Genomic DNA, 23,398 nt, shown 5'->3' with positions numbered 1-23,398 from the left:
CAGGAACTGGGGCGGAGGCGGAGCTGAGGCGGCCACATGATGGGGTGGAGCCGGGGGACCGTGGACAGAGATCCCAAGGGACCCCGAGACCCCAGTCCACCTAGGATGTCCTCTGGGTGCCTCAACCCCACTGTGATGAACGCCGAGCCCCAGTGACTGGGAGTTCCGGATCCTGGACCACTCCAGGTACACCTGCACACCTCGAATGTCCAGACTCCTAACCCTCACCTGAACAGTAAACTCAGAAGTGACCCCATCTCACCCTAAAGACTGCAGGAGGCCCTGCAGCCTCAATTTCTGGAGGCCCACTTAGACCTTAGGTCCCCCAGACCCATCCAAAGAGCCCCGTCCTCCCCGTCCTCCCAGACCCTCAAAGAATACTCCGGTCATCCCCCCCTAACTCCCACCCTCGGCATCCCCAACGCCACAGACAACCACACGCAAACTCGGCGGCCCCGGCTGGAAGATTTTGAGTTTTATAGCAAACCGTATTGTACAGACCCGGGGCCCAGGGGCCCAGCCCGGCTGGGTCCCCCACTTATCCCTCGCTGGGCTGCCTCCTCCCCCTCCCCCAAGCGGCCCCATCCTCAAGCCTTCTGCGAATCCCCAGGACCCCCTCCCCTCCGGCCTTTGGTCCACCCAGTCCCTCCCCCCCACCCGCGCACCTCCCTGTTACCTGAGGTATGTGGCTATTCCCCCCTCCCCAACATGGTCCAGTCTGGCTCCCCAGGGAGACCCGGGCTGAGGGGCGGGACCTGGCCCCTGCCCCTACCCCTGGCTCCCAAAGCCCCGCCCCCGCAGAGGAAGGGGCAGGGGAGGGCCAAGAGTCGGTACTAAGTTCCCATGGCAACTAAGAGGGGCCATTTCCAGCCTTAGCACTGGCTTTGGGAGGTGTCCATTGGCTGCTAATTCCATGGCAACCAGGAGTGGCAGTTCCCTGGGCAAATGGGATACAAGGTTCCATGACGATGAAAGAGTGGGAAGAGCCAAGCTGGAGGAGTCCCATCTTCCCCATCACTGGGCTGGCCCACCACCCCCCACCCCCACCTCAGGGTCAGGAGGGGTGGAGCTGCTCAATACAGTAAAGCGAGAGAGCCTGGGGTGGTCCAGTCCGAACTGGGCGGTCCACCAGTCCAGTCTCAGTCCAAGCTGGTCCCGTCCCCTTAAGCTCTGGCTCCCCCAGGCCCGAGGTTCCCCCGGTTCAAGTAACACTTCAGTACAGATGAATGTTCAAGTATAGTGCGGGGAGGCAGGTAGGGGGCGGGGGTACCCCTCACCACTCCCCAGGGCGCGCTGAACAGCGGGCAGGCCCGCGGGCCCCACTCCTCAAGATAGCTGCCATTGTCAGTGACGTTCAAGGAGTCAGGGCTGGGGAGAAGGAACTGAAATCCAGGGAGGGAGGAAGGAGAGGGGTGACCCCGAGGGGCTACTACCGCCCCCCTTGCACCTGCTCTTGCCCCCCGCCCCTCACTCAGCCCTGTTGCTCTCCCCTGGTTCCCCGAGTCCCCTCATCTCTGACACCTGGATCCCCAGTTGCTCCTCTGGTTTCCCTTTTTGGCCCCCCCACCCTACCCCCCCCCCAATTCCAAGTATCTGGTCTTTGTTCCCTGAACCCCTGATGGTCTGCTCTCTGCCCGCCCCCCACCCCCAGCCCATCCTCCACATCCCCCAGCCCCCTGCTCCCAGCATCCTGTGTGCAGATACTCTCCCCATTCGCCCCCCCGTCAAACTGCACCTCAACCCCCCTCCCACCAGCCCTTTGGCTCAGCGCCCCCCAGTACCTCTGACCCGCTTCCCCCAGGGGATGGACAATGAAGCAGGTGGAAGGGGGAGGGGATGGGAAGAAGAGACCCCCAGAGATATCAGTGCAGGGGGTAGAGAGTGGGGGAGGCTGGCTCGAGTCCCTGGGCAGGAACCCCAAGTCGTAAAACTCAGGAATCCCAAGTCATGAGGTGGGTGACCTGGCCTCCTGGTAGGGGTGAAATGAAGGCCTGAGGTCCAGGCTCCTGATGAGTCCTGGGGGAGGGTGGGGGGCACCCAACTAGCTGTCCTTGAGAAGCAGCTTCTCTTCTGGGCAGCGGAAGGGGCCAGGGGGCCCGGCGGCTGCCAGCCGGGCACAAGCTTCCGGGGAGAGCTGGCGGCAGGAGCGCAGGTCGAGGCGGCGGAGGCGCGGGCAGCGGCGGAACAGCGGGAGGCAGTGGTCCGTGAGGCGGTGACAACCTGAGGGTGGGGCAACGGCAGCTGAGACCAGAAGGTGAGCAGGGGGTCCACACGGACCACAGGGCCCAGGAGGCTGGAAGGATGGAGAGATAAGGGACGGCGCTTACCGGCGAGATTGAGGTGTACCAGGGTCTCTCGGAGCGGGGAGGTGGGGGCAGTGAGAAGGTGGACACTGGGATCCCCAACGTGGGCGCAGTGGCTCAGGTCCAGGGCGCTCAGCTGGGGCGCGTGGCGCAGCAGGAGCCGCAAGGAGGCGTCCGTCAGCTCCAGGCCGGCCAGGCGCAGCTCTGCTACCCCCTGTAGCCGCCCTCGGCTCTCCGTTTGCCCTGCAGTGGGCAGAGAAGAGGTCACCACTGTGGGCCGCTCGCGTCCCCGCACCAGCTATGTCTGCACCCTCCTCCCTCACCACCCCCGACCTGCTCCCACTCTAAGGGAACCTCGACTTGCGTTTTCTGCGTAGCTCGTGGCTTGCTCTTCTCCCCCAAACCCATATAAGCCGCCATCATTTCATCTGTCCACTGCTCACACTGACTCCTGGGTGAGGCCTTCCACGATTATGCCATTCAGAACTATAACCTTCCACGTACTCCAACTCCTTCCCTGCACTTTCTCCTCTTTTTCTCACTGACGTGTTTTTCTCTCTCCCACTAGAACAGCAGTCCTCAACCTTTTTTCGCACCAGGAACTGGTTTCATGGAAGACAATTTTTCCATGGACAGGGCTGAGGGAAGGGGGGACGCTTCAGGTTGTAATGGGAGCGACGGGGAGCCATGGGGAGTGACACTGGGGGTTGGGGACCCTTGCACCAGAATGCCACTTCCAGCAAGGCAGGAATTTTTGTCTGTCTTGTTCTTGATCTATGCACAGGACCTGGGACATAAACGCCTGTCAATATACAGTCACTCATCCAACAAATGACATCCCCACCAGGACGGCCTCCTGTCCCACCTCCTCACTTATCAAAAGACAGCGATTCTCACAAGGGAGAAAGGGTGGCGGGGTGACAACCGGGAGCTGGGGCTTGACACAGATACACTGCTGATACTATGTATCAAATATGTAAGCAATGGGAACCTTCTGTACAGCTCATGGAACCTTCCCTACTCAGTGCTCTCTTGCGGCCTAAATGGGAAGGAAATCCCCAAAAGCGGGGATGTATATTTGTATACATATAGCTGATTTACTTTGCTGTACAGCAGAAACTAACACAACACTGTAAAGCAACTATACTCCGATAAAAATTAATTTAAAAAAAGAGCAGTTCTCAAATATATGAGACCACATCCCTCTTCTGCTGAAAACTCTCCAAGGGCACCTCAGGAAGTCTAATCTACGTGGGAGAACATTCAAGTTCCTACAAGGTCTCACCCCTGTCTCAGCTCCAAATTCCTCTCCCTCCTTCAGAAACACTTGAGCCAAACTCCACAGGGGACCCTGCCCAAGGCCACCTGTGTTCAGTCCCTTGCCTGGCCAGGGTCCCTGGCTTTCCCATCTGAGCTCAGAGACCTCCCCTTTCTCTGTCTCTGGGGTAGAAGAGCTCCCACTCTTCATCTCTGCCCCTAAAGCTTTCCTTTATATTGTATCTACCATGATCCTGCATTTCCACTTTTGTAACTATGCTTGAGCACGCACTATAGGCCAGGCAGCGGCTAAGTGGCAGTCTGCCCCTAGCCCAGTGGCTCTCCAATTAGAGGAGAGAGAGAAAGAAAAAACGAGAGAGAGAGACAGAGACAGAGACTGACTTCTGTATCTCCCTGGGCTGCTGGGTGAAACCAATCGCTGGTCCCGCCCCCAGGGAGTCTAACAAGTTTTCCTGGGACTTCCCTGGAGGTCCAGGTTAAGACTCTGTGCTTCTCCTGCGTGGGGCATAGGTTCAATCTTTGGTTGGGAAACTAAGATCCTGCATGCCACACAGCATGGTCAAAAAAAATCCAGACAAAGGAAAAACCAAGTTCTCCAGCAACGCTAAGCTGCCGGTCCCGAGACCACGCTTTAGGAACCACAGCCTCGGGAGGTAAGTTTTCTGATCATCATTCCTGTTTACAGATGAGAACGCTCAGGCTTACATCCCCAAGCCAGCTACTCAAGATCACATGACTATGGATGAACAGAGCCAAGACACCAGGCCTTGTAACTCACAAGTCCTAACTCTTAACCACAATGCTATCAGCTTTCCAGGCCCCAGCCTCACCCTGAAATAAATAAACTAGATCATACGACCCCAAGTCAGGGAACTAGCCTGCACGAGTGTTTTATGGATCTGCAAAGTGCTCACATTTTTCTTAATGACTGATGCTATGTAAGAGGTGTGTCTTAGTCGCTCACTCCTGTCCGACCCCATGGGTTGTAACCTACCAGGCTGCTCTGTCCATAGAATTCTCCAGGCAAGAATACTGGAGTGGGTAGCCATTCCCTTCTCCAGGGGATCCTCCTGACTCAGGGATCAAACTCAGGTCTCCCACATTGCGGGCAGATTCTTTACCATCTGAGCCACCAGGGATGCTACATAAAAGGGCATTTTTATAAAGAAATTTTGATGTGGAGCTTTTCCCTGAAAAATTTTAAGATCTAGCATCACTGGGCTACCCCATTCACCCCACGATGATGCTGAAGCTAGGTGGTAAGGTGTACTCCCTAACATCCTGCACCAAGCTCACCACTTCTGTAACCTGCCAGGCCACCTCTGGGCACCTACTTGGCAAGCTCTGAATTCTCTCCTTTTCTCCTTGAGGAGCTGGGAGCCTGGAGAGGGGATATACCTGCTGATGCCCTCAACCTCAGGCCACAGCTAAAGGCCAACAGAGGGAAGCGGAGGAAAGAGAGGTCTCGTGTGGCTAGGGCAAGGCAAGTGGGCTCAAGGAGGATTTCACTGAGGTGGGCCTTTAGGGATTTATTTGAATGAGAAGGAATGGCGAAGGGAAGGGTAGCCAGGCAGAGAACAGCAGGGGCAAAAGCAAGGAAGAAGGAAAACTTGCAGTGTTGATCCAGGGACGCCACATGAGGACAGGAAGCCAAGGGGATAGAGGTGGGCGTACAGGATTTCCATGGTGCTCCAGCGGTTAAGAATCCGCCTGCCCATACCGGGGACATGGATTCGATCCCTGGTGCAGAAAGATCCCACATGCCAAGGAGCAACTGAGCCCGTGAGCCACTACTGAGCCCAAGCACCAAAACTACTGAAGCCCATGTGCCCTAGAGCCCCTGCTCTGCAACAAGAGAAGTCACCGCAATGAGAAGCCTGTGCATTGCAACAAAGAGTAGCTCCCGCTTGCTGCAACTAGAGAAAGCCCGAGTGAAGCCAACAAAGACCTAGTGTGGCCAAGGGGGAAAGAAAAAGTGGGTAGAGTCTCAAGGAGCATGTTAGGTTTGGGGGGGCCTGGATGGCTCACCTTTGCGAGCTCGTGATAAAGGAGCTTAGACTGAAGTCAATTCAAGCAGAAGATGGAGTTGGCCTGCCAGGCAACCAGCACATTCTCACCTCACAGAATGCACTGTTCTCAACGCTCAGTCCAGCTCCAGGAAGAGAGGGCCACGGGTGGGTGCTCAGATTTGGCCTGGCCTATGTGACCTGCAGCTGTCACTCAAGACCTCTGGGGCCTCACCCAGAAATCCTAGTTCCTTCTCTATCCTAGTTCCTTCCCCTTCCAAAACTGCTGTGAGGGGGATGGGGTGGCAAGAAAGGAGCCATGAAAGAGAATTGCCAAAGCAAGGTGCTGGGCTGAGTTGACAGTCCGTGACCTCATGGAGCTTAAGAACCTTGTAGGAGACAGATTTTAACCAAATAATTTCACCACTGTACAGTGATATGCTAGGAGGGGACTGCTCTCTGGAAGAGGGACTCTCATCTCAATGCAGGAAGAGATCTTGGAGGGCTTCTAGGAGGAAATGACATTGATGCTGAGGCCTAAAAAGCGATTGGGTATCAGGCGAGGAGGATAGAGCATTCTAGGCAAAGAGGAGTGAGCAAAGGCCCTGGGGCTGGAGGAAACTTGGCAAGGAGGCTGAGGTGGCTGAAATGTAAGGATAGCATAGCTTAGTGGGAGCCAGACCAGTGGCCTTATCGACCATGGTAAAATACTGATCTGCATCCAAAGAGCACCAGGGAACAACAAGAACGAGTGGAGAACATGGGGTGACGTGGACAGGCCTGATCTTCTGGGTGGTTCCCCTGGCTTCATTATGGAGAACAGACTGGTGGGGACCAAAGAAAATGCTGAGTATCCCAGCTCCTGGCTACAACTAGATGAAGAGCTCCAGGCGTCAGCACTCCTACCTCACACCTCAATAGGACCCCCAAAGTGACCAGGTTGGTGCTTACCAGACCAGCCCCAGTTCCCAGCATCCCCTCTTTGCCAGCATGGTTCCCAGGCCTCACAAAACTGCTTATTCCTTCACACTCCCTGGGAAAACCCTGTCTCTTTCAGGACTCAATTCAAATAGCACCTCCTTAAGAATGGCTTTTCTCATCGCCCTCCTTCCCCACCTCCCCACCCCTGCACCAACCACAGCCATTACCATGTCATGCCCTTCTATTTCTGCATGACTGGGGTTCCACCAGGGTGGGGAATGGGGCTTACTCAGTTTGAGGTCTCCAGGCCCTACCCAGGGCCAGGCCCAGAGGCTATGTGCCATGAAGCTGACTTTATCTGGTGGCGGGGACCAGGGCCTGAGCAGGGTGAAGAGGTGGCTGGGGTCTGACTCAGGAAATGTAACCACCACCTCCACACAACCCTGCAAGTCAGCTGGCTCCCTCGTTTCTGCTCTGCTCCCTCAGAAATGTCCTCATCGTTTCACTTCAGGGCAAGAGGATCTAGGGGCCAATTCTACTGCTCAATCATATCTTTGCTGGGCCCACACATGAATTTTAAAAAGAATCTGAATTACGTGCCATCATTTAAAAACCAGGATATTTCACAGAAGATCCTTTGGCTCCTCTTGGCAAATGGAACTGACCAGCCACCCCAGGCCTGTGTTCTTCCACAGCGGTCCCACTGCTGCCCTGGGAGAAGTCTCCCCAGTAGTGCCCACCACACCGAGATTTCGCTCACAATCCCCTGGCTTCTCCTAGAATTCTGTGTCATCCTCCTGTCCCACACTGCATTTCATCTCCTAATTATCTTCCCCTCTGGGAGTCAGGGGCTACATCTTCCTTATCCCATCCCCTCAGCTCTGATCACAGGGCCCAGCACACGCAGGAAAGTGAATGAATGAACATGGGCCAAGCAGGACCTGTCTCCTCAATCTCAAGCTCTATCCGTTCTTCAAATCCTTTCAACACCCAGCAGGAGTCAAAAGAGACCGTGGAGGCCTCATCCCTCAGCCTGTCCAACCCCTCCTACAAAGGAGCCAAAAGAGGCCACACCTGGTTTGGTGTCTGGCGGAGGCAGCAGCAGCTCGCGGAGCTGGGAGTCTTTAACATCCTCGATCCAGCGGAGGTCCAGGAGCCGCAGGGCCGGCAGTGGGGCTGAGCCCAGGGCAGAGACAGAGAGCCAGGAGCAGCCAGAGAGCACCAGCTCCTGCAGGCCTGGGGGAGGGGGGAGGTCCCCGGAAACAGGTGCTAGGAGGGCTCTGTCCTCGGTCTGTTCCCTTCCCTCACCCCGCCCCACCTCACCACCCAGCACTACCTTGCAGTCGGTTCAGAAGCCACATGAGCTGCTTCTTGGAGACACCCGTCCAGCTGAGGTCCAGGGCTCTAGGCTGGCGGCGAACCACACCACTAAGCATGGGCGGGGTCAGTGACTTCCTCCGGCTCAGGTCCATTCGAGGCCACAGACGCTTGTCGTAGCACCTGTTGGCCACAGGGGGGAGACAGAGACCTCAATCCTCAGCTCACAGTCTCAGGGAACCCACAATCCCCACCCTGGTTCACCCCAGTTCTCTCCTGGGCCATACCAAACAGCAGGGGTGGGCAGGAAGCCCCAGGACCCAGGCCAAGAACACTGGGTTTGGGGTTCAACTCCATCACTAATTGGATGTGAGATCTTTGGCAAGCCCATCCCTCTCCCTGGGCCTCAGGCCTTGTTTATAACACAAAAAGTGATAGTCAACAGGTGGGCCTTGCCCACGAGGTGGTTATAAGATCAAATGGGGTCATTACAGTTAGTGGACCTTACAGGGACTTTCCTGGTGGTCCAGTGGTTAAGAATCTGCCTTCCAATGCAGGAGACATGGGTCCGATCCTTGGTCAGGGCACTAAGATCCCACATGCCGTGGGGCAACTAAGCCCATGTACTGCACTAGAGAGCCGGCACGGAGCACCTGGATAAGCTGCGTGCCACAACTACTGAGGCTGTGTGCTCTAGAGCCTGAGCATCACAACTAAAGAAGGCCTCACCTGCAGTGAAGACCCAGCCCAACCAAAAACAGAAAAAAATCCATAGTGAGTGGGCCTAAAGCTTCCAAAGCATTGTGCCAAGGACACACACACGCTACACGCTGTATTTGATGGAGACCCAGAGAGATCCAGCAGCAGCCCCCATCCCCTGCCTTGGGCTTCTCACCAGTTATGGTGGCTGTGGGTACTTCTCAACCTCTACTAATTTCCGCCCGTGATCCACGTTTGCTCATCCTGAGGACCAGCTGCCCAGGGCTTGACTTACTAGTCTGTGATTTCTGTGAGCCTCCAGCCAGAATGGAGACTTCACAAAGGCAGCCCTGGCTTCTTCCCCTCAGCACCCCCAGTGCTCAGTACCGGGCCAGGTGCGTAGTTTACCTGCTGTACATCTGTTGCATGAACGGATGCTCCCAAGCCAAATGTGAACCACCCAAAGCTCCCACGGAGCACCCCTACCACACACTTCATTTATGGCTTCCCAGTGATTCACTCAGTCAGTGTTTATGGAAGGCCTAGCAGGTCCCAGTCGTTGAAACTACAAAGATGAATGAGGCCTGCATAAAGTGAAATGGGTTGGTCTCCAGCAACTCTGACAGCCTTGATGAGACCAACATGCAGGAAAGTGGAGAAGGGCTTCCCAAACTGATGTTACCAGGGAACCTTCCCCATCTCTGCCAAAGTCATCTACTAATATACTGTAGTATAGGGTGGGCCAAAAAGTTCATTCAGGTTGCCCCCCACGTGAGCTGTTATGGAAAATCAAACAAATTTTTTTTGGCCAACCCCATACACTAAAGTTCCTCGAGATGTGGTCTGAAAAGTTTCTTTAGTACAGTAGTCCAAAGCCATGTCAGAAAGTTCCCACTGGGCGAGATGAACTGTATCAAAGCAGCAGGGGTGGGGAGGGGAACCAGGAAGCTGTCTCTTATCTCTCTCCCAGCCCTGCTTCTGGGAGGCTTTCCCTTCAGGAAGCCGTGGGCTGGGGCAGAGATGCCCAAACTCCAGTCATTCAGTATCAACTTATCTGCAGAATGTAAATTTATCTTTAAATCAATTCTTAAAACCAGCATTTGCACTGAAAACCAGTATTGTTTCACATACATATGTTATACTTAGACATAAACACCATAAAAACAGACCAGGATTATTAAATTCTAGCTAGGTGTTGCTATGGCTTTTGGCTGCCATATAAAGACTATTTTTGTTAAACAGGGAGATTAAGAATTAGAAAGGTTGTCAAGTGTTAAAGAATCCGCTGGCCAATGCAGGAAATGTATGAGACGCAGGTTCGATCCCTGGGTCAGGAAGATGCCCTGGAGGAGGAAATGGCAACCCACTCTAAGATTCTTGCCTGGAAAATTTCATGGACAGAGGAGTCTGGTGGACTACAGCCCATAGGGTTCCAAAGAGTGGACACAACTGAGCGTGCACGCATCCGAAAGATATAATAGCACCCAATGGAGGAAATTTCTTTTCAAAACTATTAATAATAGAACGATCAAGCCAAGTTTTTGTGCCACTTGCCAACTCTCAGGCAAACTCCGGAACCCTTGGGTGACATTTTAGGGAAAGCTGGAAACACATACACCAAGGCTCTGATCCAAAAAACTCCACCCTCTGTCCCACCTGCCACCTCCTACCATTTCCCTTCCTCTTCTGGCATTCTAGCCTCTCCCTCTCCTGGTTCCACCCACTCAAACAATAAACACTTGCAAATCTCTCCCATTCTAAACAGGAAAAGAAAAAAAAAAAAACTACCCACCTTCAATCCAGCTTCTGCCCCTAGGTTCTGGCCCTTGTCTCCTTCCACTCAGTGAAATCACATTCCATCCAAAATTTCTCTCTGCTCACTCTGACCCAGTCATGAGTTCCAGCTCAACTGTCACCACCAACCTGAAGCCCTCCTGGATCTTATGTGGCTAGTTGGGAACCCTTCCCTCCAAGGGCACACACAGGCCACCAGCTATCTGTACACTGCACTCCGCAAGAGCCAAGCCAAACCACCTGCTTACCAACAGACACCTGCTATCTGGTGCCAACCCATTTTGGCACATGTTTGTCTTTGATGGAACTGCCAACCAACCCAGATCCCTCAGGGCTCAGCTCCAGTGCTTCCTCTTCCAGGAAGTCTCTCCTGATTTTTCTTGGCTGCAGCTAATTTGTCCCTTTGCCCTTGGATGACCAGAACACTGGGTTTAAATCTCAGAGTGGCAGCCAACAGTCACCGAGGGCCCCCTACAGATACTAAGTGTCGAGACGCTGAACAGTGAGGAAACGGGGGAGGCAGCTGAGTCTTACAGTAACTGGGACAACAAGGGACATGATAAGAGCTGGTGAGAAACTAGGTCGGGGAGGTTCCTGGGGAGACAATGCCAGATCTGAGACTTGAAGGAAGGCAACAGTTGGGGCTTCCCTAGCTAGCGGTCCAGTGGTTAGGACTCTGCGCTTCCACTGCAGGGGGCACAGGTTTGAAACCTGCTCAGGGAACTAAGATCCTGCACGCTGCACAGCACGAGTTAATTCTATCGAGGGGAGGAGGAAGAAGATTTGAGTTTAGATAAGGAAGAACCAGTGTCCTGGCCAAGTACACAGAAAAAAAAAAAAAAGGGAGAGCTCTGAGAATCTTGGGCAGTAGGAACAAAAGGCAATTCATCATCTCACCTTAACAATGAGGATGACGAAACACGAATACCTGAACACCTCATGTTCACCCATGAAAACCCATGTTCACCAAGGGTTTACTACGTTCTACGCATTACACATTTAACTTCACAACTGCCCTAGGAGGTGAATACTATAATCACCATCGCCTTTTTAGAGGTCAGGAAAATGAGGTCCAGGGAGGTTAGAAGACTGATTTCAAGGTACAACTTCGATTACATGGTAGCAGACCCAGGTGGTAGAGCAAGCTGGTCTGGATCGAGAGCTCTGACATGCAGAAGAGGCAGGGGTGAGGCTACGGAGGAGGGCCAGCCCAGGGTAGGGGTGTCTTGGCCAGGAAGGCTGGAATGCCAGGCTGGATGAACATGGGCACAGAGCTCCAAAGCGCGGAGTGTGAGCGGTGGAGATCGAAGCCCCAGCTCTGCCGCCTCTGTGCTCGGAGTGACCTTAGGCAAGTCACTTGCTCTCTCTGGGCCTCATTTTCCAAACCATAAAATGGTGTAAAAGCAGCACTGATTTCACAGGTTTGCTGCAAAAATGAAGGGAGAGTACATTAACTCATTTCATTTTTTAAAAATAGTGATTTAAAATAATTAAACGAAAGATGTTTAAAAAAAGGCGGGGGGAGAGACGATGCAGAGGAAGTGTTTAGCGCAGTCACCATTCTTGTCCAAATGTCCAACAGGACCATGGAAGTTTGTTGTGAGGGTAACAGGGGGCCGTAGACAGGTTCTTCCTAGACTAGTGTATGCATGTTCAGTCACTAAGTCATGTCTGATTCTTTGCAACCCTATGAACCAGGTTCTTCTGTCCATGGAATTTTCCAGGGAAGAATACTGGAGCAGGCTGCCATTTCCTTCTCCTGGGGATCTTCCTGATCTAGGGAATCGAACCCACATCTCCTGCACTAGTAGGCACAATCTTTACCACTGAGTCACCTGGGAAGCCCTCTTCCTAGACTAGAAAATGACACTTAGGTAAGAGGTTGGAAGAAGTCCAAGGCCAAGGCATCCATCACCCACGGGACGCCGAGCCTGATGACCAAATGCCCTACCCCACTCACTTTCCCCTTGACTCCAGACACCCCTGACCAACTCAGCCCACCTCCAAAGTTGAGTCCAAAACCTCCCTCTTGCAGAGGCCCTCTGGGGCCACAGAGCTAGACCAGCCAAAACTGCTACCCATAAGGACTTCACAGCTTCCCAGGCTCCAACCCAAGCCACTTCTTCCGTATCAGCTTTCTGGGCTCCTTGCTGGCACTGAGGTCCTTCCATGCGTCCATCAGTGTTTAGTCCCAAGTCCAGCTGCCTTGACCAGGCAGTGTAGTGCCTTCCTTGCTCATTTCCAGCGAAGTCTCCCCCCTCTTCCCTGGGACTCCGCAACTCCCCCAGGCCTCGCCTCCCCCTACGACCCCACCTCCCTCCCGACCTAGGCAGATCACTGTGCCTGCCATTTCCAAGAGAAGATGGAAGCCATCCGACGGGAAAGCCTGCAACTTCCTGCTCTCCCACCTACAACTTTCTATCCAGCTCCACCTTCGCTGCCCCTTTTTCACACTCCAACCCGATTTCCTCACTTTCATTCACTAGACAAGTGTTTTTTCAGTACCTCCTGTATGCCGGGTATCCTAGAAACTAGGGACACAGCAGAGAACAAACAGATCAAGTCCACCCTCAATTCCACGCAACCTGGCTCCAGTGCCCTCCCCCCCACAGCACAGCAGAAGACAGCCAGGCCTCTTTGGAGCCAAATCCAATGGACACTTCTGGTCCTTGATCTCCCGTGACCTCTCGCCAACACCCACCCCTGTTCCCTCCTCAATCTCTCCTTCGGGACACATTCTGCTCCCAATCCCCTCCCAAGTCTCTGGCTGTTCTAACTCACAAGTGCTGACACTGATTTCTGGCCTCTTCCTTGAAGCTGCTATCTATAGGTTAAAAACTCCCCAACTTGGATCTTTCTTTTTAGCAACAGACCTGTACCTCCAGGTGCTCTCCTGTTAGTGCCTGATGGGCCCAAAGGCCTTTCAGACCAAACCTAGCAAATGCGAGCACTTGGCTTGACCCTGGAACCTGCTCCCACTAAGTATTCCCAAGCTTGTGCCATGATCTTGCTGCCCATCCAGGCTCATGGACCAGAAACACAGCTGCATGTCACCCTACTGCCTCCACGTCCATTTAGTCACCAAATCCAAGTCATCCTGCTTCCTAACAAGTCTCAACTCCTGTCCCTCCTCTTCATCCCCACAGGCCCTGCCTCTGTGCCCAGGTTGACAGAGCCTCTGGACTAGTCCCACTGTGCCCTCTCAGGCCCTTGTTCAGCCCTACCCTCATTCTACTCATCCAAAACCACCATTTTGTTGAGCATTTAGCACCCTTTAGCGATGGTGCTAAAATCACCTCATTTCATCCCTACTAGGTACTGATATGAACCCAGACTACAGATAAGAAAACTGAGGCCCTGATAGGTAAAGCAATCCACCCATGGCCACTCATCCAAGAAGTACAGGAGTCACAGGTGAGAAACCCATGGGGACTAGACTCCTAGGCCCAAGCAGAAAACCACCATCCAGTCCAGCTTCTCTGCTTTGTCCACCTGCAGTCACGAGTTCCCCTTGAGACAGAAATTGGGTCTTCATCAGTTCTGGGTCCCAGGTATCAAGCACAGGGCTGGCCCTGACCAAGAGGCCTTGGCAAACGTTTCCCCAATGACTACTAGAGGCGGAGGAGGTGATCCCAGCAACTGCTGTAACTACTTGTTTCTATTATGTGGCAGGTTGACTGAAAACTCTTCAAGGGCACAGATCTGAGTTCCCAGAATGTTAAAAGTCTGTGCTTTCAGTAAATATTTGTAGCTGAACCAGTGATAAGGATTGCTGTTAAGGCACTAAGAAGTTTCTATTTCCTAGGTACAGTCCTCGATTCTTGGTTGTATCAGCTCACAAAAACACTCATGAAGTAAATGCCTTGGTTCCCGTTTTAACAGATGAAGACACTGATGCACAAACTGATGTACAGAGAAGGAACTAGCCTGACTGTGTACAGCTCAGCAGAGAAAGATTCAACTACGGAGGACTTTTCCTGGGGGTCCAGGTTCAAACCCTGGTCAGAGAACTAGATCCCACATGCCCCAACTAAGAGCTCACAACTAAAATCTGGCGAAGCCAAACAAACAAACAAAAAAAAGCATTAAAAAAAAAAAAAAAGATTCAACTATGGGTAATTTATCTCCAGAGCCTGCCTTCCCCTCCTCGTAGCTCTGTAGCCTCCACAGACCAGCAAGTGTGAACAAGTACACCAGAATCCTAAGGAAAAGGACTGGGGTTTAAGGTCAGCCAGTCCATTTTTCCAGGCAAGAGTACTGGAGTGGGGTGCCATTGCCTTCTCCGAAGGAAATGGCAACCCACTCCAATTTTCTTGCCTGGCGAATTCTATGGACAGGAGCCTGGTGGGCTATAGTTCATGGGGTTGGCAAAGAGTCAGACACGACTGAGCAACTAACACACATTATTATCTTTTGTCCTGTGCCGAGAACATGAAGATAAAACAGATAGGTATTTCCCCCAAATACTTACATGGGAACGTCAAAACGAATGAAGGCTTGTCAACATGCAGAAAGCCTCTATGTGCTCTTTAGGGGTATGGGGGGAGTGTTGGAGGAGTTTGGTGGAGAGGTGGGGATGGGGGTTGTCAGGGACAGGATCCAAGAGTAAGACCAGGGGTTGGAGAGGCTGACCCACATTCCTATAGAAACAAGACTCAGGAAGCAGTGGGGAGATGAGAGGAGGGTAAGTGGAGGGTGCTGGTGGTAGCTCCAGGCCACAAAGAAGTTCCAAGCATAATCAGGAGGCCCAAATATGGCTGCCACTTGGGGAGCAGGGACCGCTCAGCAAAGGGCTTTCTGCTTTTTTGGTTGTAACACAGCTTGCAGAATCTTAGTTCCGTCACCAGGGATTGAACTCATGCCCTCTGCAGTGAGAAGTGAGGAAGCCCCATAACGGGCTTCCTTAGGTGTGCATGCATGTGTGCTAAGTCGCTTCAGTCGTGTCCCACTCTCTGCGACCATACGGACTGTAGCCCACCAGGCTCCTCCGTCCATGGGATTCTCCAGACAAGAATACTGGATTGGGTTGCCGTGCCCTCTTCCAGGGGATCTTCCCCATCCAGGGATCGAACTTGAGTCTCCTGAGGCTCCTGTACTGGCAGGCAGATTCTTTACTGCTGAGCCACCTGGGAGGCCCCTTCTTATGTGTTAGTGGGATCAATAATAAGACTGTCCTCAGTGTTCTTGCCTGGAGAATCCCAGGGACAGGGGAGCCTGGTGGGCTGCCGTCTATGGGGTCACACAGAGTCGGACACGACTGAAGCGACTTAGCAGCAGCAGCAGCAGCAGAGAGGTGAAAAGCAAGTGAGAGGATGCAGACACAGCAGTCAGCACTATACTTGGCACATATTAAACACTCATAAGTAACAATTTTAAGGAGAAAGGTTCTAGAGCCAGAAGGACTAGGTTCAAATTCCTGGTTCTACTGTTTCCTCTCCACGTGACCTTGACCTCAGCTTCCCCTGAAAATGAGGATAATAGTACCCACCTCACAGAGTTGTTGTGAGGGTTCAGTGAGCAACTAAATCAAAAGCAGCCTGTGCACAGTCAATACACAAGTACCAACTACAGCACGTCCATCCTACAGAAGCATCATCAGTACAAGCACCCGGCCCAGAGAGGCTCAGGGACCTGCTGCAGGTCACCCAGCGAATGAGGAGCATGTGGGGCAATGGAACCCAGGCCTGTCCAGGCCACTCACCAGCGGCTCCAAGTCCGGCACACTCGCATGCAAATGCATAGCTCTCGGGGCCCGAGGTGCTGGAAGACACGAAGCCAGGCGGCGCGGGGCAGGGGGTGGTCGGATCCAGCAGCCAAAGGCAGCGTGTCGGGCTCGGGGCTTCGAGGCGGGGGCCGCACCACGTGCCGCTCCAGCTGCGGGGGCCGGGGTGGGGGCGCGGGGCCCAGGGGCCAGCTGAGGAGGGGTCCCCCACTGCCAGGGCGCACAGCCCGCCGCCCCCCGCGGTTCTCCTTCTCGCCCGAGCTGCCCCGGGCTGGCCGTCGCCCATTCCGGGCCTCGCCAGGAGCCTCATCCTCACTCAGCGATGTGCCTGATGAGTCGGAGTCCGAGTCGGAGTCCGAGGAGGACGAGGACGTGTCGGGCACCCGCTCCAGCAGCTGGCACATTCGCTTGAAGCGCTCGAGCTTCTCCCGCTGGGGTGACGGGGAAGGCACCGCCGGGCCCTCAGCAGAGGCCAAAGGCGGCTTTGGTTTCTGCAGGAAGAGATGGAGGCTGTTCTAGGGCCTGGCACCTGCCTTCCCACCCCCGACCCCCGAGGAGTCACCGGGGGGGATGAATAGCCAGAGGGACAGTCCTGAGTTCCTGCCCTGTGGGGCCTCAGTCAAGTCATGCTCCTCTCTGGACTTCTCACTTTCCTTATCTGTCACAGGAAGGTGCTGATGCAAAGAATTCAAAGACTTATGTGTCTCGATAGCTTATGAGTTTCCAAAAGCAGTGAGGTGTGGAGAACAGTTACAGATCTAGTTTTGCATATTGACCTGGCTATCAATTCTCTCTGTGACCTTGGGAAGCCCCTTTCTCATCATCTACAACACAGAAAGCTGGACCAAACAACTTCGAGCGTCTCTGCAATGAGACAAGAGTAACAGTGATCATCCGGGCCTGGGCGGAGCCTCCCACCCTCGATGACTCATGACATCCTCACAGCACTGGGATGCAGTGGCAACTTGGGCCACTCTTTCCAGATATAAGGAAATGTAGGCTCCAAGAGATTATGGAACTTGCCCAAGGTGACAATCTGACAAATGGCAGAGGAAGAATCTGAGTGCAGTCAAGCAGACCCTGGCATCTGATGTGTCAGTGCAAAGTGACAGCTGAATGCCAGCTTTGCTATGTGACCTTGGACAAGTCTTCAAACCTCTCTGGGCCTTACTTCCCTCAAATCTAGTCCCTTTGCAGTTTCAAAGCTCATTTAATGTCATTAAACAGCTTTGTGGCATAGACCGGGCAAGGGAAGTGGTATCATTTCTATTTCACTGACGAGGAAACTGAAGCCCAGAGCAGCTGATAAGTTGCCAAGACCAATCAGCAAGGCAATGGTTGAACAGGGATTTGAACTCCGTTCTTTCCCCTTAAAGGTTTGGAAAGATGAGGCAAATGGGTCAAATGATACCCCAAGGGTTCTTGGCAAGTCCAGGGCTCTTGTGGCCCGGCCCCAACCCACTCTTCCCCTCTACTCGTCCCAGGGGCCCAACTGCCTGCCCATCGTGGCCAAGCGGGGCTGGGGTAGGACAAGGTAGGCAGGAAAGGACAGATTTCTGTCTCCAGGATAGAGGGTGGGGCAAAGGAAAGTGGGAAGGGGAGGGAGGTCCCCGGCACACCTCCCAGTTCTCGGGAGGGAGCCCAGGGTGGCAGGATGAGAAAGCCTGGCTCGGATTCAGAACCCTGGGGGGCAGAAGGCCGGGGCCGCCTGGGTCCGATCCTCGGAGGAGGCAGGCGTCTCCACCCACCTTCTTCAGGTGCCTCTCTCGGCCTCCTTTCACCTACCAGAGCAAGAAGGAGACAGGGGGCAAGGGAGAAACGCCATTAACCCCTGGTTGTCCACAAAACTAAGATCTATGCTCATCTCTTAGGACTACAAATCCCAGAAGCCCCCACCTCAGGGAGAACTCTGAGCATGCTCATCGGGTAACCAGTGTCTTGGCTCACTGAGCATGCTCTCATCTCCTCTTTCTTCCCCCTCAGGCCTTTTCCAGCCCCTCCTTCCTCCTCTGCAGCAGCTAATTTGAGCATGCTCTCTCCCTCTTCCCTAAAACACCCAAAGCTTCCCTGTCCAGCCCAGCGCCAGTAGCTTCTCACCTGTACCTCTCCTCCACACTGAACATGCGCCATCCTCCCACCTGAAATTCCGAACTACATCTCCCAACAATCCCTGGGGGGAACCCATGAAGCTGAATGTCCCAGGTTCTCCCCAAATGCAACAGGACTACAGCTCCCCAAATCCCTTAGGCTGGATCGAATGAGCATGCTCCCTGGCTCACCTTTTTCCTTGGGGTAGGGGGCTCATTCCCTGCCTCCCTCTCCTTTCTTTTGGGGGGCCCAGGCACGTCCTCTGAGGGGGGCCCAGCAGGTAAGGGACCTTTGCGCCTGGGTGGAGGTGGTGGAAGTGGCGGCTCTTCCGTCAGCTTCCATCCACTCCCCAGGCTGGCGCCCTCCTCGCCGTTGTCAGCCCTGCGGCGGCCTGGTCCCTCACCTGAATCCTGGGGAGATGGAAGCTGGGGGTGAGGTTCTGCACCAACCCCCGATCTCCCGCCTACCCAGAGCCTGGCACCCACCCAAGCCTCTACCTTGCTGGTCCGGCCTTCCTGGGTGCAGCGAGGGCACTCCCAGCAGTTGGGGATCTCTGCATTGATGACACCCTCAGCCTTCCCCATCTGTAGACAGAGGCAGGGAGTGGATGTCAGGTGTCAAAAAATTCAAGAGGCATCCTACCCCAGCTCCTTACTCCCCGACAGTCTGAGCCCCACCCCGGCCTCCAGGGTCGCCAGGACCATCACCTTCAGGCAGCCAGGGTGGACGATCTCGTTGCAGATTGTACACTCCATGAGGCTCAAACCAAATTTCTCTTCCTCTCCTTCCACTGTGTCCTCCTTCCCAGCCTCCCCACACAAGAGGCATACAGCTGTGTGTGGGAGCACAGGCTGTTGGGGAAAGGGGGTGTCAGGGACCCCAAAAGCAAGCCACAGGGGAAAGACTGTTCTTTCTGGGGACCCCGGCAAGCTGCAAGATAACGTTTAAAACCCATGGGGGCAAGCTGGGTCAAATCCTGAATTTGTTCCTTTTCAGCAGTATGACCTTGAACTGATTTAACCCCCTTATGTCTCAGTTTCTCCATCTGTCAAATGGGGCTAGGAAGTTTTTCCTCGCAGAACTGTCATAAAAATGAGATAATGCAGAAAAGGTAGTTGATACACAGTTGTCACTGTTGAAAGCTGCATCTGAATCCAGGGCCTGGGTGACCTGACGTAGCTGGCTTTGGGAAAGAAGGGAAGACTATAGGCCAAGGTGACAGTAATACTCAGAGAGAGCTGAAGGGAACATGGCGACAGATTGGAGTGAGTCTGAGTTTCCTCAATGAGCTGTATGGGAGTTGCCCTGGACCCCACAATGAACCCTGGGAACACTAAGGGCAGTTGACTGATCCTAGGGAAGGGAGAGCAGCTATCAGACAATATGACTTTAGGAAAAAAATGAGGGGTAATACTGAGTCATATCAAGAAGGTTGTGAGGCAGGCTCAGGGAAGAAGCAGGTGGGGAAGAAGAAAAGTGAGGCAAGGGTCAGGGGACAAAGGAAAAACAGGGAAGGGCTGTGAGGCAAAGAGACCATCCAGGAAAGGGTGACTGCAGGGAAAAAGGGAGGTGGTGGCAGAAGGGGAGCACAGGATGCAGCTGGTCCCAAAGCTCCTGGGAAAGGCCCACTTCAGGAGCACCGGGGAGCACTAAGGATGAGGAAGGCCGGCACAACCCCATGGTTCCTGGATACCTACTATGTGCTGCGCCTGGCAGCAGGTACCTTCTTATCCATGCTGTTTGACCTTTACAACTCAACAAAGGAAACATTTCACAGAGAAGGTACCTTGAGGGTCACAGTGATTTGTTCAAGGTCACACAGTGGGTAAGACTATCTTCAAATCCGAGACCACTCTCACAGGTGAAAAGGAAGCCAAAGAAGGCAAAGACCCATTCCTGGCTCTGGGGAAGGAGTCCAAGGGGGACCGAGCTTTCTTCGGGTCTCTGCCTCTGAAAGTTGGGAAAGGCCTGATGGTAGGGTGTGAGAGGGATTCCTCTGTGGACCCTAACATTGGCCCCAGCTTGAAGCTGAGGACAGAAATGGGCCTGGCGGATATGTGAACCAGCCAGTGAACGCATGAGCGAATCTATGGCAACTTTACATGACTCTCGTTGGAGTCACCCCCAGCCCCCCAGATAGGTGCTGAGGTCAGCTGGGGAAGGGTGCCCCCCTGCAGTGGGGGCAGAACTCACGGCAGTGCACTGCCGCAGCAGGCACGACTGCTTCATGCGCCCGGGCCCCCCGAATTTCTTCATGTCTCGGCAGAAGTGGCAGTCCCCGCACTCAGTTCGCACACAGGCCCGGCAGCGGCGGCAGCGGGTTCGGCGTCGGCGCGCTCCGGCCCCCGGCCCCCGGCTGCTCGACGACATTGGGGGCGTCAGCAACGCCGAGGGCTATGAGTGGAGGGTGGAAAGGTCAGGGGGGTCCACGGGGACCCTGGCCGGCGAGACTCCTGGCAGCTTTCCCCCTACTTCTAGGCAGCCAGAGCTTGCCTTCCTACCCAGGGAGACAAGGAACAAGGAGGTGCCCCTCCTGCGGGGGGTCAGGGGAACCCCCATCCCTCTAGGCAAGGCCATCCTCTTTCTGAAGCAGCTCACCTGGCTCCTCCGGGAGCCCTGAGAACTAGCTTCCTGACCTCACTCCTACTCTAACACTTCTTCCAGACTCCCGCGCCTGACCCAGGGAGGATGAAGGGACACCGAGAGGGACAAGGACCTTTCCACCGACATCCCCACAGCGAAGCTCCCAGGACAACCAGGGCTCCTTGTCTGTGGAGTCACCTGAGACAGGTCCCAACTCTTCCCCTGTTCTCCAAATGTGCTCCATCCCCGGCTCTCCCCAAGCTGAAACACCCCAAATTCACCTCCCAGATCCCCACAGATTCCTGATTGCCAACTCCAGACCTCTCTCTTTTCTCTCAAAAGCTACTAACACCCAACTCCTCTCCTCTAAAGCCTAGATTTCCTCCTCATCTTCATGGGAACCTGCTCACCCAATCTAACCCCTAAAGATCCACCGGGCTGCCCAACTTCCCAGCACTCACAGACCTTCTTTCAGATGCTGCTTCAGAAGCCCTCCGTGGCCCCAAATTTCAACTCTGTTCCCCACAGAGCTTCCTCTGCTCCAACACAGCCTCCTTATGGGTCTCTCAGGTCAACCAGGGCAATCTCCCAGATTCCCTGGGAATCTAGAATCCAGCCTGACATCTCCATAGAACTCAAGATGGGCTCGTGTGCACCGCCCCCTGCCTCCCAGCTTCCCAAACTGCTTTCCATCCCTAATTGTCTGGAATCCCTTGGGCTCCTCTTCCCAGGCAAACCAGATCCTCCAAGATCCCGCACAGATTCAGCAGGCCTGGAGGCTCGCTACATATCCAGAGTCTTACCCCAGCTTCCCCCTTTCCAGACCCATCCATGGGGGAAAAGGAGCCCTCCAGCGCTCCAGGGGAAGGGCCTTGGAGGGCTGCAACTGCAGGCGGGGATGGGGGTCTGCAAGGGGAAGCAAGGTCTAGGAAGGAAGACTAGTTCCCCAGGGTTGAGAGGTAACAGGAAAGAGGGCTGGAGATGAGGAGTTTGGAGCTAAGAGAGGGTAAGGTTGGGGGCGGGCAAGGTAGAAAGAGGCCGGGCTGAGGATGAATGGGACTGGGAGCTGCCCAGGTCTGGGGGTGAGGAGGAGCCGCATGAACCCACCTCACACGTGTCCCGGGAGCCATCTCTCCCTTCTCGGCAGCTCCCGGCGGGTCGGCGGCCATCGGCGGCGGGGGGGCCGGGCGGCGCGGGGCGCGGAACGCTCAGAACGCCGGGGTCCACGGCCCCCCGAGGGCGCTCGGCCCCTCCCTCCGGCGGAGGCCGGGACGGCGGCGAATGGAGATGGGGGGCGCCGGGGGCGAGGCCCTCCCACGGGCTGCGGCGCGGCCCTTCCAGGGGGAGGTCCTGCTCTGGGGGGCTCAGTCCCTCAGTCCCCCCAGGCCAACGGGGGCTCCTCGGGCGCAGGGTGCACAGCTTCTGCCCGGGCCCCACTCAGTCCGGGGGTCCGAGTCCCAGCTCCCCTCCCCCCACCCCGCCCCGCCTCTCCCCAGTGCCCCCGGCCCTTTAACTGGCCCCTTCCCGATGCCCACTGCCCAGGGGTCCAGGGCCAGGCCTGGGACCCCCCACCGTTTCCGGGGTCCAAGCCCCGCCCACCGCCCGTTCCCGGGGAGGGGGGGGTCCCTGTAACCTGCCCCCCTCCCCTGGGCCCGCCCCTGGTCTGCGGCCCCCTGCGCTACTGCTACGGGGCGAGCAGAGGGGGATGAAGGAAGCTGCTGGGCCCCGCCCCCCCAGCCTGCGCGCGCCCCCGCCCTCTCCCCTTCCCCCCAGCGCGCGACCCTCAGGAGATAGAGATTTAAATAAAATTTGAATAAATCCCCTTGCTCAAGCCCGAGGGTAGAAGGAAAGGATGGAAGGGGACAGGAAAAGGGGGAGGGGGCAATAAGCGTGCTTCAGCCCCCCTGGTCCCCCGGCCCCGCGCTGCTTCGGCCCGGGGCCCTGGCCGCCTCTCTCATCCCTCCTGAGCTCCTTCCTCCTTCCTCCTCTCTTCCCCCTCCCCTCCCCTCCCTCCTCCTTCCCTCCTCCTCCTCCTCTTTACTCCCTCCTTCTCCCAAAGGAACCCCGCCCCCTGCCCCCTCCTTCCCCTACCACCTCTTTACAGGACTAACATGCGCAGGGCACGACGGAAGAAGTAGTCCTGCGGGCGCTGGTGCTACCGTGGGAACAATAGGGTGCTGGGGTCAGCGGGAACTACAAACAAGATGGAGGAGGACGTGCCAAACAGGGAGTGGAGGATGCCGGGAGTTATAGTCCGGTTGCCCCAAGGCTCCGGGTTGCAGAGCGTAGAGGAGTGGGAACGATGACTACAAACAAGATGGCCTTCTGCCCCGGCCCGACCTCCTTCCCAGGCACTCACACGCCCTCCTGTCCACAACCCTCCGCGTGTGTGGTACCTGACGGGACTCGCAGTCCATCTGCTGCCTTCCCGCTGCCATTTCTACTCTTCAGGAACAATGGAAAGGTGAAAAGGAACGAGGACTACAATCAAGATGGCGGAAGAGGGGCGGACACCTGATTAGTAGTTCACCTTATGAGGTGCGATGGGAATAGTAGTTTCCTAACCTTCTAGAGTTCCTTAATAATGGCAGGACCAGGAGGATAAGGAGACTACCATGAAAATGGCAGGCAACCGAGCCTCTCGCGGTCGCCTCACTCTACCACCTTGGCACCTCAGCCGCCTGTAA

At 55.1% G+C, this 23,398-nt stretch overlaps 1 protein-coding gene and 2 long non-coding RNA genes across 5 annotated transcripts; 2 read left to right on the top strand and 1 right to left on the bottom strand.

Annotated features, from left to right (window-relative positions):
- The first annotated feature begins 96 nt into the window (after positions 1–96).
- Positions 97–4,457, top strand: LOC133238527 (uncharacterized). The gene is made up of 3 exons (XR_009733552.1): positions 97–186; positions 2,079–2,254; positions 4,267–4,457. It is a non-coding gene; the product is annotated as an uncharacterized LOC133238527 (long non-coding RNA).
- On the bottom strand, positions 1,682–21,904 carry FBXL19 (F-box and leucine rich repeat protein 19). 3 transcript variants are annotated; one of them, XM_061401720.1, is made up of 11 exons: positions 21,819–21,904; positions 20,322–20,522; positions 18,836–18,979; positions 18,626–18,712; positions 18,320–18,538; positions 17,660–17,821; positions 16,020–16,531; positions 7,845–8,008; positions 7,583–7,744; positions 2,328–2,546; positions 1,682–2,220 (listed from the first exon to the last, which is right to left on the bottom strand). In XM_061401720.1, exons 2-11 carry the CDS (start codon positions 20,496–20,498, stop codon positions 2,042–2,044), a joined length of 2,025 nt encoding a protein of 674 aa, XP_061257704.1. In that variant the 5' UTR covers positions 20,499–20,522; positions 21,819–21,904; the 3' UTR covers positions 1,682–2,041. The 3 variants fall into 3 exon arrangements, with proteins under 3 accessions (XP_061257704.1, XP_061257705.1, XP_061257706.1); XM_061401721.1 differs by lacking the exon at positions 21,819–21,904 and having other exon boundaries at positions 17,789–17,821; XM_061401722.1 differs by lacking the exons at positions 17,660–17,821; positions 18,320–18,538; positions 18,626–18,712; ... (1 more) ...; positions 20,322–20,522; positions 21,819–21,904 and adding an exon at positions 16,817–17,441.
- On the top strand, positions 13,558–14,272 carry LOC133238529 (uncharacterized). The gene is made up of 2 exons (XR_009733555.1): positions 13,558–13,732; positions 14,124–14,272. It is a non-coding gene; the product is annotated as an uncharacterized LOC133238529 (long non-coding RNA).
- Positions 21,905–23,398: the final 1,494 nt, after the last annotated feature.

This window comes from Bos javanicus, chromosome 25, assembly GCF_032452875.1.
Source record: "Bos javanicus breed banteng chromosome 25, ARS-OSU_banteng_1.0, whole genome shotgun sequence".
Taxonomy (NCBI): domain Eukaryota; kingdom Metazoa; phylum Chordata; class Mammalia; order Artiodactyla; family Bovidae; genus Bos; species Bos javanicus.
The sequence above is the reverse complement of the archived record's forward strand: the minus strand, read 5'-3'. Positions and strand labels throughout refer to the sequence as shown.